This window comes from Podarcis melisellensis, assembly GCF_964234715.1.
Source record: "Podarcis melisellensis genome assembly, chromosome: 14".
NCBI classification, from domain to species: Eukaryota; Metazoa; Chordata; class Lepidosauria; order Squamata; family Lacertidae; genus Podarcis; species Podarcis melisellensis.
The window spans coordinates 43,495,369-43,513,270 of NC_138546.1; the positions used below are offsets into that span (position 1 = coordinate 43,495,369).

General features: G+C 45.9%; 1 protein-coding gene across 1 annotated transcript in view; it reads right to left on the reverse strand.

The window, feature by feature from the left end:
• Window positions 1–437: 437 nt before the first annotated feature.
• TRIP4 (thyroid hormone receptor interactor 4) overlaps window positions 438–17,902 on the reverse strand; it is a 44,091-nt gene continuing 26,626 nt past the window's right edge. The window contains exons 12-13 of the mRNA XM_081888568.1: window positions 6,977–7,079; window positions 438–896 (exon numbers count right to left, since the gene is read on the reverse strand). Coding sequence (XP_081744694.1) covers window positions 829–896; window positions 6,977–7,079 — 171 coding nt within the window. The 3' untranslated portion in view covers window positions 438–828. The remainder of the gene's footprint in view (window positions 897–6,976; window positions 7,080–17,902) is intronic.

Here is a 17,902-nt window from a genome sequence, read left to right on the forward strand (position 1 = left end):
CAATATGTAGGATTAAAACTTATGCAGCCAGATGAGAAGGGACCAGTTACTCAGCTCTGTCTACTTGTCTAGTGCTAGTGGTCTATGTGTGTTCGTTCACATAAAAAACCGGAAGTGGTGATTTAAGATGACAGTTTAGTTCAAGAACTCAAGAGAGCAAGGAGCTGGCAGTCAACCACATTCCATCCCTGACACCTTGCCCTGTCCTTAGGCTTGGAATTAATAAGAGGGTGAAACGTAGCTCAAGTCCTTTGGCCCCACGCGGGAGATAACTGCAGCAGGCCTTGATGCCAAGCCAGTGCTTCAGGCACCTACAGCACATCTTCCTCCAAGCCAGTTAGCCGGAGGATGCTCTAACGGTCCAGCCCTCCTCCTGCAAAGTGATCTCGTCTGTTCCGTGCCCAGCAAGAAACAAGGCCAAGAAGAAAACAAAGCCAAACGATGCTTAGCTTTAATGCAGAGGGTGATGATTTGAAGCTCTGGCACAGGCCCAATTCCGAAAGCACCTCTGGCTTGGCCTGAAGCCAGCCAAAGGCGGAAGAGATACTGCTAGCCCATAATCCCAGCCTCCTCCTCCAGGGCTCCCCACAGTGCTCTTTGGCCACAGACAACTCGGCACCCAATTTCTCTCTTTGATTGTTAATATTTATGCAAGCTAACAGCAATCCCTCCTTTGCTCGTGGATCCGTCTTTGTCAGTGCCTGCATTTTCAGAATGCCCCCTTCACGTATCTGGGGCCTCTACTCCAGCAGCCTCAGTGGTCGGGTTCAAATCCATTCTTCTCTTGCCTGGGAGTGGGGTGGGTGGGTGGTGTTTGTGCCCTCCGGCTCACACCACTGCTTTCTGCCTCATTAATCCCTTCTTGGCTCCCTGATGAATTTTCGAATCCAGCTTCCCTGTAAAAAAGGAAAGAAGCGGGGAGGAGGGGGGAGGAGTCTCATGAGTACTTGTTTTTAAAGGTTATTTGCAATGTAAATCAGCTGAAGGCAACAAGGTCTCCCCCTGTTAGTGTGCTGCTGTCACATCCAATTTTCCTGCTTCAGGAACCAGGCATTTCCAAACCCCACCACTGTTGCCCTGTGACGCAAGGAGCTGTGAAGCATTGTGTCGAGCGGTGGGGAGAGAAAAAGAAATCCAGGGGCTTGGAGAGGGGAGTGCGGCTAGCGCTGCTGCTGCCACCACCTCCTCTGCTGTCGCAGCTGCAAAGAGGAAAGCAATCTCTGTTTGAGGGGAGGATACAAGCCAGCTGGTACACTCTGGGAAAGCTAAGGGACAATTGCCAGACATTTTGAAAGACGGGCGTGGGCAAGACAGGCAGGTTTATCCAGGGCCGCGAGCAGAGAGAGGGCAGTAGAGCATCCTGGAAACAGGCATGGCCATTCTCAGGACAAAAGGCTTCGACACCTGTTAGTTAAGGGCAGCAGAGCAGGCTTTCGAGCTCTATCCTTAGTGAGAGGCCCTAGAGGCAGGTTTATGGGTGGGGAATCAAGTGTAGGCAATGTTATCACCTTAAGGGGGGGAAAACCCTAGTTAGACTTATCCATGTTCCTGGATGCATAGTCCCATCTCAGAGACCATGAGCACTTCAGTCAAGAAACCCCCTTATAATAGAGAGCAATGAAACCTCTATCCCAGCTACGGGAAGCAGAAAGCAATGGAAACCTACAACTCCGAAATGCGGTAGTGGCTGCTCTTTCCATGATGATCCACACCTGCAAGGCAAAGCAACTGTAGAGGGAAGGAGAGGCACAGCAACATCTTTTCCGGTCAGGCCTGTGCCCTGTGCCATCACTAGACCAGGAGTGGGGACCTTTTCCTCTTGAGGGCTGCATTCCCTTCTGTGCAACCTTCTAGAGGCCCCTGCCCATGGCTGGTTGGGGCCAGAGGCAAAAGAGGGGGAACAACACCTGCAAATTTTACCTTTGCACAGAAGGCTATAGCATTTACACCCATTCTCATCCCTTTCTCCATCCAATCAGGGTTCAAGGACACATTCCAACTGGGTCACCCTGGATAGCTCAGTTGGTTAGAGCATTGTGCTGTTAACACCAAAGTTGAAAGGTTCAATCCCTGTATGGGGCAGCTTCATATACCCGCATAGCAGGTGGTTGGACCAGATGATCCTCAGGGTCCTTTTCAACTCTACAATTCTATGAAGACATGAAGCAAGACCAGTGAGAGATGTGGCCTGAGTCCCAAAGGCCAGAAAGAGAGCCCTGCAGGGTTTAATTGGGCCCCTAGGGCCTGAAGTTCCCCACTTTGCACTAGAAGTGCGGTGGTGGTGGGTGGCTGAGAGATCAAGAGGAGCATAGGAATCTAGCAAGAACATCTCAGGGACATGCCCTTGAACTGCTGAGCATAGTGAACGTAAGCTATTAGGGCTCCTGAGCCAAGAAGCACCTGAGCCCTTCAGATCCTCTCAGACGGAGCTGTCAGAATCAATAGCCACAGTATTACTGGCTAAAACAGGATTAGCAATTCCTCTCTCCCCACTGCTAGCAAGATGGCACTGCCATCGTATGCAGCTCTGCACAGCAGATCAATTCAGCTTCTGTTGCCAAGATGGAACCAGTTCCAAATTCATATGAGCTCCCTGGCCAGGCTTGGATCGACTGCAGAGTCACTGACTCTAACAGTGAGGGGACAAGATGGAGGAGAGAGGGAGACCCAGTGACATATCAGTAAGCCCCTGCCCTTTACACCCAAGCCCTGTCCTTTGTCTTTACAGCTCAAGCATGCGCTCTGCCACCTCTTGTTTGATGCTATTTTGTACTCCTTAATCAGTTTGAAGCAGCAGCTGCCCTTGGCTCGCCGTCCATTGCTCTAGACAGGAACATTTGTCAAGAGGAGTCTGCTTGCATTGATCTCTCGGCTTGGTCAGGGCACCGGCTGACTTGAGACATACTCATCCATAACCAGCAGTTACTCATTAGCTGCCGCTGCACCCCTCAGACATGCACATGCTACTGTACAAGCTGAGCTAGACAAACTGATAGCTCATACTGTTCGGGACACCGCTCAACTGAGCGTGGGAAACGGAGAGCGAGTCCATGCATAATGATGCCAAAGCGATTCCAATCAGGCAAAAGGAGTTGCCGGCTGGAGGTTCGCTACCCCTGACCTAACGTTTCCTTGCACTCACCACCAAACGTCACCAGCCTTTCTCGGTTAAAAAGTTAACGTCCAAAATGGTAAAGGAACACATGCCAGACCCTTGATTTTGAGGTTGTTAAAATTCCAAGGTGTGTGATTAGATTTTTAACACAATATTCTTTTTTTTTCCATTAAAAAATAACACTCAAAGCAGCTTAAGAACAAGAATTCTAAGCTGAAAAGAAAACCAGCCAGGTAGCCTGGGGTGGAGGAAGGACACAAAGGTTTGAGTAGGGAAAGCCTTTCCTTTGACATACAGTGGTACCTCAGGTTACATACCCTTCAGGTTACAGACTCCACTAACCCAGAAATAGTGCTTCAGGTTAAGAACTTTGCTTCAGGTTGAGAACAGAAATCATGCTCCGGTGGCGCAGCAGCGGGAGGCCCCATTAGCTAAAGTGGTGCTTCAGGTTAAGAACAGTTTCAGGTTAAGAACGGACCTCCGGAACGAATTAAGTACTTAACCCGAGGTACCACTGTACTTATGCAGAAATATAGTAGTATTTTCCTCCACAAAACAGCCAATCTGAACATGTAAGTTGGTCCCAAGATTAATAGCTGGGATGTGGAAAAACCTGGTAAACCCCAATTTAAATGGGTAGCTGTTAAGGTTAACAGATATCCAAGGATGAAAGACTGTGTCTCAGGCGCAGGAAATCGATGGATTGTACTGCACATCTGCATGTCAAAGCAAAAATCAAAGCAATATCCTAATACTGCACCTTGGGACACCCACTAGCCCACTAGTATGCACTGTTCAAATATCTGTAGCATTCAGGATTTTCAACTTGCAGCACCCCCAGTCCCTTTAAAAGTCTGCTATTGTGCCTGCATCTTTTATAATACAGGCAACAAAAAGATCTTTATGGATGGCACAGAATGGCCACTTCATGCTCAACCAACCATTTCATGCCCATGTCGTTCACAGAAATGAAGGTTTCCTCCAAGGCACACTCATATTGAGGCAAAAAATAAAGGTTGTTTCCTATGGTCCTGGCTTGACGTTCAGCAACAACTCTGCTTTATGGCAGAGAACCTCAGATCCTAGGCATGAAGTACCAAACCAGTCACATCAATACCAATTCTTGATGGACGCTCTTTACTTAGATACATGAAATCGTATTTGCAAATGCATTTCTCCACTGCTGCTTTCCTCAAATGCCATCCCATGCGATGTGTTCACCTGCAGTCCCACTTGGGGCAAACGTACCTTTCACAAGCCACCGAGCAGCACAGCAGAACATGTTTGCAAACCCATCTGCTTGAAAGGAGCAAACACAATGTGTGGGTGTGAGTGACAGGGTGGGGTGGGCAGCTTTTGCAAATCCAATTCAGATAAACAGGAGCTGCATGAGAGCCTGTTCACAAGCTCTTGTTCAATCCTTGCTAATTTCATTTGGACTTGAACTGATGGATCATATCCAAATGTGAGAAGATGTGAATGTTAGTCATTGTCTGAACTGGGCTGGCAAGGGATGCTGCAACAAGGAAACATTAACGTTGCCTGAATGATTCAACTAGGCAAATGGATGCCATGAGAATAACGACTTTTGAGCTAATATCCATGCAGAATGGAACTCTTTCCTACTGCAGCTCTGCCACAGTAAAACAAACAACAGGGCATTGCTGTGATAACAGCTACAGGATTCTCCGTCCCATAGCCTTAACACCAACTATTCTTGAATGGCCTGGAATTACCAACCACCACCACCCTCTCCCTGCAAACAACAAGCTTTCCTGTTGCCTAACCTCCCAAGAGGGAGAAAGCCTAGGGAAAGTGATGAGAGAGCAGGGGACTCAGGCGGCCTCTGGCACGGCAAACTCCTTCCAGTCTGTTAGGCTGATCCCTCCTCGAGCAGGAAACTGTCGCTTTGGAAAGGACAGACTGTGACACACTTGAGAAGGGTTTGTACTGGCAGCAGAAGTGCACATTCTGCTTCACAGAAGTGGGGGTGGGGGATCTCAACCTCACGCTTGGCTGTCTACTGCAAGCAGCAGAAGAGGAACCGGTTTGATGGACAGGCCTGGTGCCAGCACACAGATCCTTGGGGAGCTGCTAGGGCCCCAAGCAAGACCAACCATTGGCATCTGTCCTGTACACGCCCCCCCTTAAAAAAAGAAAAGCACTGGGCGCCTGGAAGCTGTTGTTATAATTTCCCACAATGCCCTGGAGTGATGCTATGCTGGGGCATTGTGGGAAATTAAAAAAAGCCGCTTCCAGCTGCTTAAACACTCATCTAGAGCACTGCTAGCACCTACCATGGGAGCCAGCCAAATTAGGAGAGGGCACTTTGCCAAGGACCCTTCGAAACTGGCCTTCTTGGTTAATGCCATTCATGCAGGACTTCCAACAGCAAACTCCTTTCTAGAATGCAAATGGATCCATCCACAGGGATGGAGGGCAGGCAAGACCCAAAAATGATCAGAGCCAAACCAAAAAGCTCTGAACATTTAAACCTGGTGCCTGCAGGAAGCTGATTTCACAGTAAGTTCCCAAAACCACCATTCCAGCTCGTCTAGCCCTCCCCAAGAAATACGTTGAGGTAAGCCTCCTTGCCAGGTGCATCCCTCTTAAGGGTTGTGCAGCCACAGCTGCCAAATCTGTTCCAACAGCAAGAGGCCCACTCCCTTTGCGGGAAACAATGCTGTGGCATAAGCCAGGAAACCAACCCACATGAAGACATATTCAGCTCTGTTTCTACTGTAAACACAGGAGTGTGAATAATTTGCTCGCACTCTGTATATCCAAGGATGTACAATGAGAAAGAGGCAAAACACTACAGGGATACAATAGCAGTTTAATCATCAGTGGGGAATGGCAATGATTGTAAGCTACGCTTTCAAGGATTACACTAACATTGGCAGGGGAGGGGCTGTGTTGGTCCATGGGGTTGGGGGGGGGGAATCTAACCAGGACACTATTTATTAGGACCAACTAAAAGTGATAAAGAATTATGCCAGCTTTTGTCATTCACATTACCCTTCCTCACACTCAGTGCTGGTAGGGGACCAGCCTGCGACATGTTATAATCTTAAAATAATCTCTCTCTACGCCCAATCAGAACTCTCTGGGTCCTTTGGAAAGCAGAAAGCAGAAGAAAAAATATGCGGCAACACTTAATGGTAGACGAGGTACAGAATCAAAAGAAGCTAAATTGGGTAGTAATAGCTAGTGGTTGGAGGGCATTCCATTAGACGAAATCAAAGCCATTGCAAAGTCCTTTCAGCATGACACGGCCAGGAGCTAGAAAACATGCCAAGCCCTGAGTCACAACACACATGCCTCCCAGGCCCTCAGGCCAAAATATACAACACTCCATTGTTCTTCACAGATTAGCTACCAGCTCACTAAACCCATTATGAGAAGCTATTGGCCTGGTTCAGACATAACAATCTTGGTCCAATATTGCCCAAACATGCCCCATAGACCCCTCTCCTTCCCTCAGGCTATTGTGGGTTGTTAAGCCAAAGTTTCCTGTGCCATCTGAACAAGGAAGCTCATTTAAACACTGCCTCCATTTGAAGCGGGATGCTCAAGGAGAAGAGGGGACTCATTCTGTCCAATAAACTATGGTTTATCGAACTCATATTGTTAACAGCTAAAACCAGGCCAGCTAAAACGCAGCTGCCCAGAGTGGGCAGGATATAAATATAAATATAAATAATATAAATATAAATATATGTTACTGACGACCACTCCTTATGCAATAATTTGCTGTCAGGAAAGCCTGAAAGAAGGGAACCACCAGAAGGGCATTAACCAGTTACACCCCCCCCCCCCAAAAAAATGCCCTGCAATGTGGAATAGAGAAGTAGGGCTTACAGATTTTGTGTTTGCCTTTGATGGGAAACTTCAAAATCATCTCCTGGGCATTAGAACAGATGAAAACAAACGGAGAAGCTGACTCCTGGCTCATCTGTGGATACTAGAAAAGAACAAAACACACAAAATGGGTTAGCAACACCGCAATGAATTATGAGAGAGAGAAAGAGAGAGAATTGAATGTCTAAAAGTTACACAGATCAGCAAAAATATGCTTGAAGCAGCATAGAGCAATTTAGAATTTAATTGCAGGGAACAGCTCGTTGGCCCTAAGAGCTCTTGAGGTTTATTCAGAGAATAGCCCAGGTGTAAGCGGACCTGCGCTGCATACAGACAAATTCAAGCAGCTAGTTCTTAAGACAGGAACTATATGCCTGGAAATAGAGCTTCTAAAAGATCTTACATAACAGGGCTGCTGCTATAAGGGGACATGACCCCCTCAGGGAGATTCCATGCCACTAGCCTAAATTTTCCTTAAGTTTGTTAGCTTTCATTCAATAGCAAAAGCAAAGAAAAAACGTAAGTCTTAGTAGCAGCAGTCTCCAGCCATTTTATGCAAAGATACCAGAAAAAAAGCCTGCAGGTGGAATTCCATCTAATTGCTCAGTAGGAATCCTATCAGTGTTCTAGTCAGTGACACAGAATCACAGAATCATAGAATGAGCATAAAAGGAATTAGAATGGTCACTGACAGCTAGGCATTTATTTTAAAATTTTATAAAGTCAGACGCTGTGAATTTTAACACAGTTAAATAACCACCTTAGGCTACCTGGCTATTCTGCATTTCCAGCTTCACTCTCACATGCCCTTAGGACTCTCTCATCACAAAATGTTTGCCTACAATTCTGTGACACGAAGGCATAGCTCTGTTTGATCGGGCAGTTTGATGTGGCAGAAGCCAGCCCTTCAGAATGCCCTATTTATGGCCATGATCCTAGTCACATTTTCCTAGGAGCGAGCCTTATTGAGCTGAAAGGGTACTTCAGAGTATTTACTTTCTTATTTATTTATTTAATTTACATCCTGCCCTTCAAGGAGTCCGTGGTGGCCAACACGTCAATAATTAAAAAATTACCAGAAAAATAATAATTAAAACAGTTATCGAAGAGTTGCCAGGAACAGTGTCTTTCAGCCATCAGTACATGCAACTGAGCTGTAAAATGCAGCCACATGAAATATTAGCAGATCAAACATCCCCTGCAAGCTACTTTCAGATCTCCAAGGGGGACGCGGAACGGCACGCTCAGTACAGAACTTAACGCTTTCAGAAATCTGACTTTCACTTCTCACAAGGGGAGACCAGAAAGGGATGGACTCTTAGACCTCACAACTGGCCTTTCCCACAGTATGATGAGCAGAGTCGGCCTGAGGACTAAACAGCAAAGGACACTGATGTGCTAGATCAAAGCAAACCTGCTAAATAAAGATGAACACAGAGAATCACTGGGGACCGAGTGATGAGGACCGAGTGACAAAAATGCCCAAGAGAAAAGGCGCTGGCTAAAGGCAACAAAGAGGTCCAATCTCAGTGGTTGAGCTCTTGCTCAGTATGTGCACACCACTGAAATGAGAATGGAGATTACAACTCCCATCATCCCTGATCACTGGCTATGCTGGTTGAAGCCAGTGGGTTCCAAGTTTCCCATCCTTGAATTAAAGGATGTCTGATAGCCAGCCCAGAAATGTTTTCTAGCATACCAAGATCCCCCCCAAGTACTTAACAGAAGGGCTAGGTGGTTTTATTTATTTCTAACACTTCTCAACAGCAAAAGAATTCTCTGGGTAATTTACAAGAAAAAAATTAGAAGTATAAAGTACAGCGTTAAGAATAAATCCAAAAGTTCAGGACAAAACCAGGGGCAGAGTGGCACTGGTGCAATAGATCTAACAATATTTATGACTGAGAAGCCAGAGAAAAGAAAAAGCTATTCACCGGGCATCAAAAGCAATAACCCAGAAAAAAGGAAGATTGGGGTTTCGGCAGGATCACTGAATGGGTTGACAAGTTATCAACAGCTGTACATACTTTGCACAGCAAATAAGTAGGTATTAAATGAGAACAGCAAAGCTAGGAAGTTTGTGTTATTACCAAGGGCTGCCTCTCTATACAATCATTATGCTTATCTCAAATGCACTTGAGGGTTGCACAGCGATGTCCAGAGTCCTCAGTCCAGACTGTACATCTTGAATTTCATGGTGTTTGAGCCTCACTGGTCCCCCCCGAATTTCTCCATAAAGGTAAAGGTAAAGGGACCCCTGACCATTAGGTCCAGTCGTGGCCAACTCTGGGGTTGCGGCACTCATCTCGCTTTATTGGCCAAGGGAGCCGGCGTACAGCTTCCGGGTCATGTGGCCAGCATGATTAAGCCGCTTCTGGCGAATCAGAGCAGCGCACGGAAACGCTGTTTATCTTCCCGCCAGAGCGGTACCTATTTATCTACTTGCACTTTGGTGTGCTTTCAAACTGTTAGGTTGGCAGGAGCAAGGACCGAGGAACGGGAGCTCACCCCGTCGTGGGGATTCAAACTGCTGACCTTCTGATCAGCAAGTCCTAGGCTCTGTGGTTTAACCCATAGTGCCACCCGCGTCCTCATTTTCTCCATATCTGTGTATTATGTGTATACACCTGTGTCTGATGAGAAGGCTCTAGTCTTATCAAAGCTTCTGTACGCTGCTTTTGCATAATTTCTGCTACTTCGGCGAGCCAGAAGTGGGCATGGTAAACGATATAGGACACCAGTGTCTTACTCTCTGAAAATCCAATGGGGAAAATTCAACGGGGAAAGGAGCATAGTTTAGTAGCAGAGCAAATGCTTTGCATACAGAAGATCCTGAGTTCAATTCCCAGAATCATAAAATCAAAGAACTATGGTGTTGGAAGGGACCCGAGGGTCATCTAGTCCACCCCCCTGCAATGCAGGAATCTCAGTGAAAGCATCCATGACAGATGGCCATCCAACCTCTGCTTAAAATCCTCCAAGGAAGGACAGTCCACAAACTCCTGAGGAAGACCTGAGACAGCTCCAGTTAAAAAGATCTTAGGTAGCAGGACTAGGGGAAACTTAAGGCTAATACAGTGGTACCTCGGGTTACAGATGCTTCAGGTTACATACGCTTCAGGTTACAGACTCTGTTAACCTAGAAATAGTACCTCCAGTTAAGAACTTTGCTTCAGGGACTTCCGGGTCGGCGCCATCGCCGAATGGCGGGCTCCCTCCGAGCTCCGGAGGGAGCCTGCTCGGCAGGGGTTGGGTCCTACCGCACCGGCGATGCGGGGACCCTTAAAAACCACGGCCACGGAGGCCGTGGACATGGAGACTCGGCTGGCACCGTTAGCGCCCTCCCGACTCGTGAAGGAGCCTTTTTAAAGGCTACGGATCGGGTGCCGGGGAGAAGCGTGGTGCTTTGAGTCCTCTGCTATCCCTGCCGAGCGCAGCCGCGAGCCATCCGGCGGAGAGCGCTGACTTCTTCTATTGAAAATTTGGATCTAAAAGAAGAACCCGTGAGTAATTGGAATATGGACTAAAAAGAGGGATAAATTTTTTAAAATTAGGAGCGAACGGGGGAGGTGGAAAAAAGGAAGTCAGCCCCCCCCTAAATTGTAGAAGAGCCAAAACAAAGGACTGGATAACTAAGATCGAGTGGAACCTTATCTTGCCGAACTAGCAACTTCGCGAGGGAAAATTATAAGATTGAGCTGGAGGAGAAAAGTGGAATTCGTATTAAAAAGCAACCCCCCCCGGAACCCCCAGAGCGATCCGTGAAAATGCCTGGAGAAGAGTAACGGAGGTTTTGACAGCTGTCAAGAGCTGTCAAAACGGAATAATAAAACTGAGACTTTGTTATGAGGACTCTGCCGGTTACATATGTTATAAATTGGATATAAATTGTTTCAAATAAGGATCTACAAGCTATTTGGACTGGTGGATGTGATCTGGAAGGGAACATTGTTACTGTAATCCATCTAGAGGAGCTGAGGGATATTGCATGTGTTTTCGACGGGAAACTTGAACAGTTGAAGGGAACTTTTAATCTCCTGGGAAACTGCAGAAATGGAACATTATTTTGTCTACAGAGGGCTACACTCTACTGGAAACAATGGATTTATCTGTTGAAAAATGAAAGGAACATGATGTAATGTTTTGCTCTTGAACAACAAGCCTCTGCAGAGACACTAGAAGCTTTTGGAAAAAGAACATTTCTGTGAGGGAACAGGGAAGTAAAAAGGAGGAGAATGACTGATAAGAACAAGGAAACAACAAGAACTGGACAGAACTGGGGTGGGAACATTTGGGATATCCAGATTTGACAAGTTCATGGATATAAAATTGGAGTTTTTACTCCTGGTTATAAAAATCTGGATAGAAGAAATGGGCCCCTTTTTTGATAGACTCCTTCTATGATTGGACACTCGTAATTTAAAAAGACCGGTAAAGAACCAGAGGGATGTGGATTTATTGAAATGTGGGATCTTCAGGAAGATATTAGAAGTGGAGGGATAGGAGGAACGCAACAGGGAAAGAGGGGAGGGAAATTTGGAATCCAAAGGTTGTAAAATTATTGTCTGTTTTTATTTTATTTTTATCTGTATCATATTCGAAAGGGGGGAACTCGTGGAAGGGAATAGATCGACCTTAGGGGATGGAAATTTGGATAAATTAAGTTAATGTTGATGAGTGTATTTTGGGAATAAGAATTTGTTGAATTTAATTGCTTTTTTGGAAGATTTGGAATACAAGAGGGGGTGGGGAGGGGAAGTCCTGGTTATTGGAAAAAAGTTTATAAATTGGATTTTATTTGTTTTAATTTGGAAAACCTTAATAAAAATTATTTAAAAAAAAAGAACTTTGCTTCAGGATGAGAACAGAAATCGTGCAGCGGCGGCACAGCAGCAGCAGGGGCCCCATTAGCTAAAGTGGTGCTTCAGGTTAAGAACAGTTTCAGGTTAAGAACAGACCTCCAGAACGAATTAAGTTCTTAACCCGAGGTGCCACTGTACCCTGTAGAACAGCTGCTAGCCAGAGGAGAAAATACAGGGAAAGATGGGGCAATGGACAACAATACCTCAAGGACTGCCTCTTTCCATATGAACCTACCCAGACCCTGAGAACCAGCATCTGAGGCCCTTCTTTGTGTGCCTCGAGAGGTCCAGAGGATGGCAACACAAGAACGGGGCCTTCTCTGCAGTGGCTCCCCATCTGTGGAATGCTCTCCCCAGGGAAGTTCACCTGGCACCTTCATTTTACACCTTTAGGCGCCAGGCAACAACGTTCCTTTTTAACCAGGCCTTTAGTTGATCTGATTGACATCCTATGTCCTTTTAAAATGGGGTTGGGGGGGTTATTGAGTTGTTTTATTTTGATTATATATTTTGTGGTTTTATATTTTCATTTTGTTCTGTGAACCGCCCTGAGACCTCTGGGTATAGGGCAGTATATAAATTCAATAAATCAACCTCCCCCCAACTTGGTGCCTTCCAGATGCTGTTGGACTACAACTCCCATCATGCCTGATCATTGTTATTTGCTGGAGAAGGCTGCCTCAAGATAGGTAACCTCACAAGTGGCTTCCCTTGAGACGGATCCAGAAGCTGCCTGCATGTTGAGTGGTGCGTCTGGATGTGCACACATTACACCTGTCTCAAGGGAAGGGTGCCGTCTGCTGATAAACTACTGGGCCACGTTTACATTCCAATTATTGACAAAGCCCCAGACAACTAAGAACCAGATGACATGAAAGATCACTGCCCCTTATGCAGAACAGTTCAATCACTGAGGTCATTAGGGAAACCCTGTTAGAAGCATAATGCCCCATAGACTGTTATAGGGCCGTGATCAAGAAGTGGGCTATATCTCCTGCTATATTAATCAGTACCTTAATCAGATACTGCTTACACATTTTCAAGTCCACCGCCACAGCCTTAAGGGCTAGAGCTTGTGGGGTTTTTTTATTTAAAAGAGAGAGAAAAAATATCGAGGTTTTGTTATTCAGGACACCAAATTTGGTGCCCAATATCCAAACCAATGTTTGCGAGATGTGCAACATGCACGCAGCCCTGCTTCAGCCAGAAACCTGACCTTGGTTTACTGCTTGCTAAAAAAAAATCAGTAGCCAAAAAGCCATCTTCGAGAAGCATACTACTACTCAATGTATATAATTATGTCAGCGTGAAGTGCTCTCTCCTAATGCCAAAGTGCAATGGAAGGCAGAGGAGGGCAGGCAAATTGCACTCAGAGCTGTGGGGGAAAGCAAAGAGCTCTCTGCATAGCCACTCGAATCCCTTCTTCTTTACCAGTGCCTTCACTTTGCTAAAGCTTATCTTGGCAACTATCTGGGTCAGAAATGTGTGCTTTCCCCAGTGCTGCCACTCCAGCTGTGCGATGAGCAGCTGTAAGCGTGCATTAAAACTCATGCCTGCAGCCGGGAAACGGGTTTCTGCAGATGGCATCGGATGAAGTGGGCTCCGGTCTGGGAAAGCTTCTGCCACAATAAATCTGTTAATCTCTAAAGGTGTCATGATGACGCCTAAGCTGGCTTTGCTTTTAACATGGGGAATGCACATACCTCTCTGATCGCCAAGCAGTAAGGAAGCTTAGATACTAGGCCATTCAATTTGCTTCTCTTCGGCTGTCCCTGGCAGGAGGTTTCCCCCATCCTCCCTAAAGCACGGGACAGTTTCCAGCTAGATGGAGCCATTCAACTCTTCCTTCCCTGGAATGCCTGCCATTAAACTGCTGGCATGCACACTTTTGCAAGCAGATACCAGCTGAAGTGGTATATTTCAACACTTGGGCATCTCTGCTGTGTGCTGGAAGCGGATGCCACAGTGGAGAGTAACCAGTTGTTGCATAGATCCACCATACCATGTGGCACAACATTCTAACCCAACTCTCCATTTTCTCCCTCTCCAAAAGATGCTAACTTCCTTCACTCAATCCATAATTTCTATTATGCAATTCACTGCCACAAGATGTGGCAATAGCTTTTACATCAGGGACAGGGGATTTGAGACCCTTCAGATGTTGCTGGACTACAACTCCCATCAGCTAATGACAACATATCCAATGGTCAAGGACGATGGGAGCTGTAGTCCAGCAAGATTTGGAGGCCACAAATCTTTTGCTCTTGGTGTAGATATCTAAACAGAGATTCAAATTGTTATAGCCTTCCCAAGCATAAGACTACACTTTGAAAAGCAGGGCAAAGCCAGCTGGCTTGAGCCAACATCCAATTTCTCCAACACAAAGTGAAGTAATGTTGCAGTGGGTACAACCGGCTGCTTGTGCAGATTCACAGATTCTGTAGCCCTCCAGATCTGTAGCCCTCCAGATGTCACTGGACTCCATTGAGATGTGACTCAGGGATGAAGGGAACTGCAGCCCAGCACTACATCTAGAAGACTTAATACAACAAGACCCTCTTTCTCATATATAGCTATCAATTTTTTTGTTTTGCCCTGGTTCAAAATCTCAGCTGCAGATTCACCACCAGGCTGCCATCTTAAGGTAAAGGTAAAGGGACCCCTGACCATTAGGTCCAGTCGTGGCCGACTCTGGGGTTGCGGCTCTCATCTCGCTTTATTGGCCGAGGGAGCCGGTGTACAGCTTCCAGGTCATGTGGCCAGCATGACCAAGCCGCTTCTGGCGAACCAGAGCAGCGCACAAAAACGGTGTTTACCTTCCCGTCAGAGCAGTACCTATTTATCTACTTGCACTCTGAGGTGCTTTCAAACTGGTTGGTTGGCAGGAGCAGGGACCGAGCAAAGGGAGCTCACCCCGTCGCAGGGATTCGAACCGCTGACCTTCTGATCAGCAAGTCCTAGGCTCTGTGGCTTAACCCACAGCGCCACCCGCGTCCCAGGCTGCCATCCTACGCACCTGCAAAAACACTGATCTACATCTTACACAGATGTAAGGATGAACAGGATCATGCTGATGACACCCTTCCAAGCACAATAATAAAGCATTATGCTGTGAATTCTCCAGAGGACTAGAAAAGGTCACATGTGCTAGAGAGGAATGCAGCGTTACTGTGCTTTTTCTTTGCCTGGGTGTTTTGTGTGACAGAAAGCATTCAAACCATGTACACTATCTTGAGCTCCTTGGAGACCAGGTGGGATACAGGCACACTGAATTAAAACAAACAAACCAGATCTCTTGGCCTAAGTTCAGATAAAATAGAAAGGAAGAGACAACCAAGGTGGGATATAAAAACAAACAAACAAATAAGGCAATAGCTCCAATGCATTCATTTAAAGCCGTGGGGTGAGATTTTTAAAAGCCACACAGCCTGTGGTGTGAAAGTCTGCTAGGTCAAGCTGAGACAGGTGAGAAAGGAACTGTGCAAAACCACTGCCGCTAATAGTCATGGATTTGGTAATCAAAATGGCTTTGCTAAGAAGGAGGGGAAACACACACACACACACACACACACACACACACACACACACACACACACTAACTGCCTCAACTGCTGAGGTTACAAACCACAGCCCTACTGTGCTGCTGAATGCAAGCAACATCTTCCCTGGAGGCTGTTGAGAGCTTCTATCTGCTGCTTGCAGATAACAGAAACATGCTGGCAAGTGGTTTGGCTGCTTTGAAGAGGAGATGGACGCATCTTAGCCAGGCTGCTTCATTTCCCTTTCATCTCGCACTTATGCAAGCTCCTTGTCACTCTTCACACTGCCCACCCTGAGCAGGAAATCAGTTGCAAGCATGATCAAGTGGGGAGTAGGAGCAAAGGAGGCACCTGGGGGGGGGCAGGGGAGACAGCCCATGCCCCTCTCTCAACAAAAGGCTTGGCAAACAGTTCCAGGTCTGTGCTACATACATATATCCTTGCATAAGTTGGACACAGCTGGAACAACCCGGACTTTTCTCTTTTTTTATAGCCTATCATTGAAAAGGAAATATTTTCCAAGGCAGTTTACAAACACAAGCAATAAATAAAATAATAATAATAATAATAATCACTGAAAAGGTTCACAAAAGGAAAGCAGCAGCAGTGACAACAATTCATAGAATTGTAGAGTTGGAAGGGACCACGAGGGTCACCTAGTTCAACCCCCTGCAATGCAGGAATCTTTTGACCCACAGGGCTCTCGAACCCATGACCATGAGATTATGAGTCTCATGCTCTACCAAATGAGCGATCACATCAATGGGACTTTTTCAGTGAGTTGATAAATGCTGGGCATTTAAATGCTGGGCAAGATGTTGCAGCTCTGGAATTTACGCTATCGGGCATCACCCTCAACCGTCCATCCCTCTTTTCAATAAAGAGGGAATTAAGACTTACCCAACATGGTGCAAATTAGGCTTTCCCCCCCATCTAGTCTAACATACTGATTCCACCTGACCCCATTTTTTTGCTTGTTTTGCTTAGACAAAGAGTTCTGTCGAACCTGAAAGCTTGCTCTCTTCCTAATATTTCAGTTGGGCATTATGAAGGTGCTGCCTACTATTACTTTAGGATTTTTGTCCTAACACAGCTATCTAGTTTAAAAATAAAATAAAACCCTAGTGTGTAGAATGTACGTGGATAGCAACAGGTATAATTAATTCTTGTTTCAGTTTTGATCTTCAGCTCTAAATGGCCTCCTCATTGCTTGAAAGCTGTGTATCCTCTTGGATAGTTGCTAGCTGTCCTCTATACGTAATTAATGAAAAGGGTGTGATTTATGCACACTTTTTCTGAAAACAGGCAAAATGCTTTTAATTAAAGGCAACCAGACCAAATACTGAGCATATCTAGCCACACTGACATGTATTATTTATGGCATTGCTTACCAACAGAAAACTATAGCGGTATTATCTATTTTAACTCTGTAAGTACGGGCATAGAGATGTGACTGAATAAACATAAATGATGTGAAAGAGACGTTTTCTCAAAATATATATGTTGGCTACTGAAATGAAATTATGGAAGCAATCCACTCCCTTTTCAGGAAGCAACGATGTCGTTTTTAATGAAAGAAGCACATAATATGATTTCTCTCAGGCTAGAGTTTTCTGGCATTCTGCATTGTTTTATCCAACAGTTGCGCAAGAGGAGGGAGGCCAGCATGCATTCAGAAACTGATCCACAGGACTGACCTGTGTTGAGCAGGAACTGGGAAGCTGTGGCACTTCAACTCTCACCAACCTCAACCAGCATGGCTGATGGTCAGGGATGTGGCAGTGTGGTGCGGAGATTTATATTTGGACTCAAGTCCTTATAGGCTTCTTCCCAAGCATAAGATTACGTACGCTTTGTTTGAGAAGCAGAGTAAAGCTAACATCTGGTTTCTCTAACACAAACTGTCTATTGGTTATCAGGATCTTCAGTAGAGAATCTATGGCCCTACAGATGTTGTTAAGACTACCCCTCCCATCATCCCTGACTATGGACCATGTAGCTTGGAGCAGATGGGAACCGGAGTCCAGCAGCAGCTCAAGAGCACCAGTTTCCTACCTCTGATCAAGATGCTAGGGAGCTCTGCTGTGACACTTTTTTAAAAAAACGGATGCATATTAATATATTTGCCTCTCATTTTCAAAAGCAGCCTTCTGGCTTCCAGTGCGGAATGGCTTATATTCTATTCACCTCTTCCACTGCTGGGAGATTTATTTGTTTGGAGTCTAGCAAGAGCTGGAGAGTCACCAGTTCGCTAGCCAAGAGCCAGACCAATGCTCTGGTGTAATGTTTTATTTCCTTTTATTATTGTGCACACTCATTGCCTTTCTCCTTTCTTTCTCTCTCTCTCTCTCTCTCTCTCTCCTCCCCTTTCTCAAATAAAGAGAATTTTCTCAAATAATCAGATCCCTGGGCTTGACTGGATTCTTATAACACCTGAGGGTTGGGTGTCCTTCCATGATGGCTAGGCTGTTTGGTTTCAAATTAATGGAAGATAAGGAAGGGAAGGGAGCTGAAGCTGAAGCGAC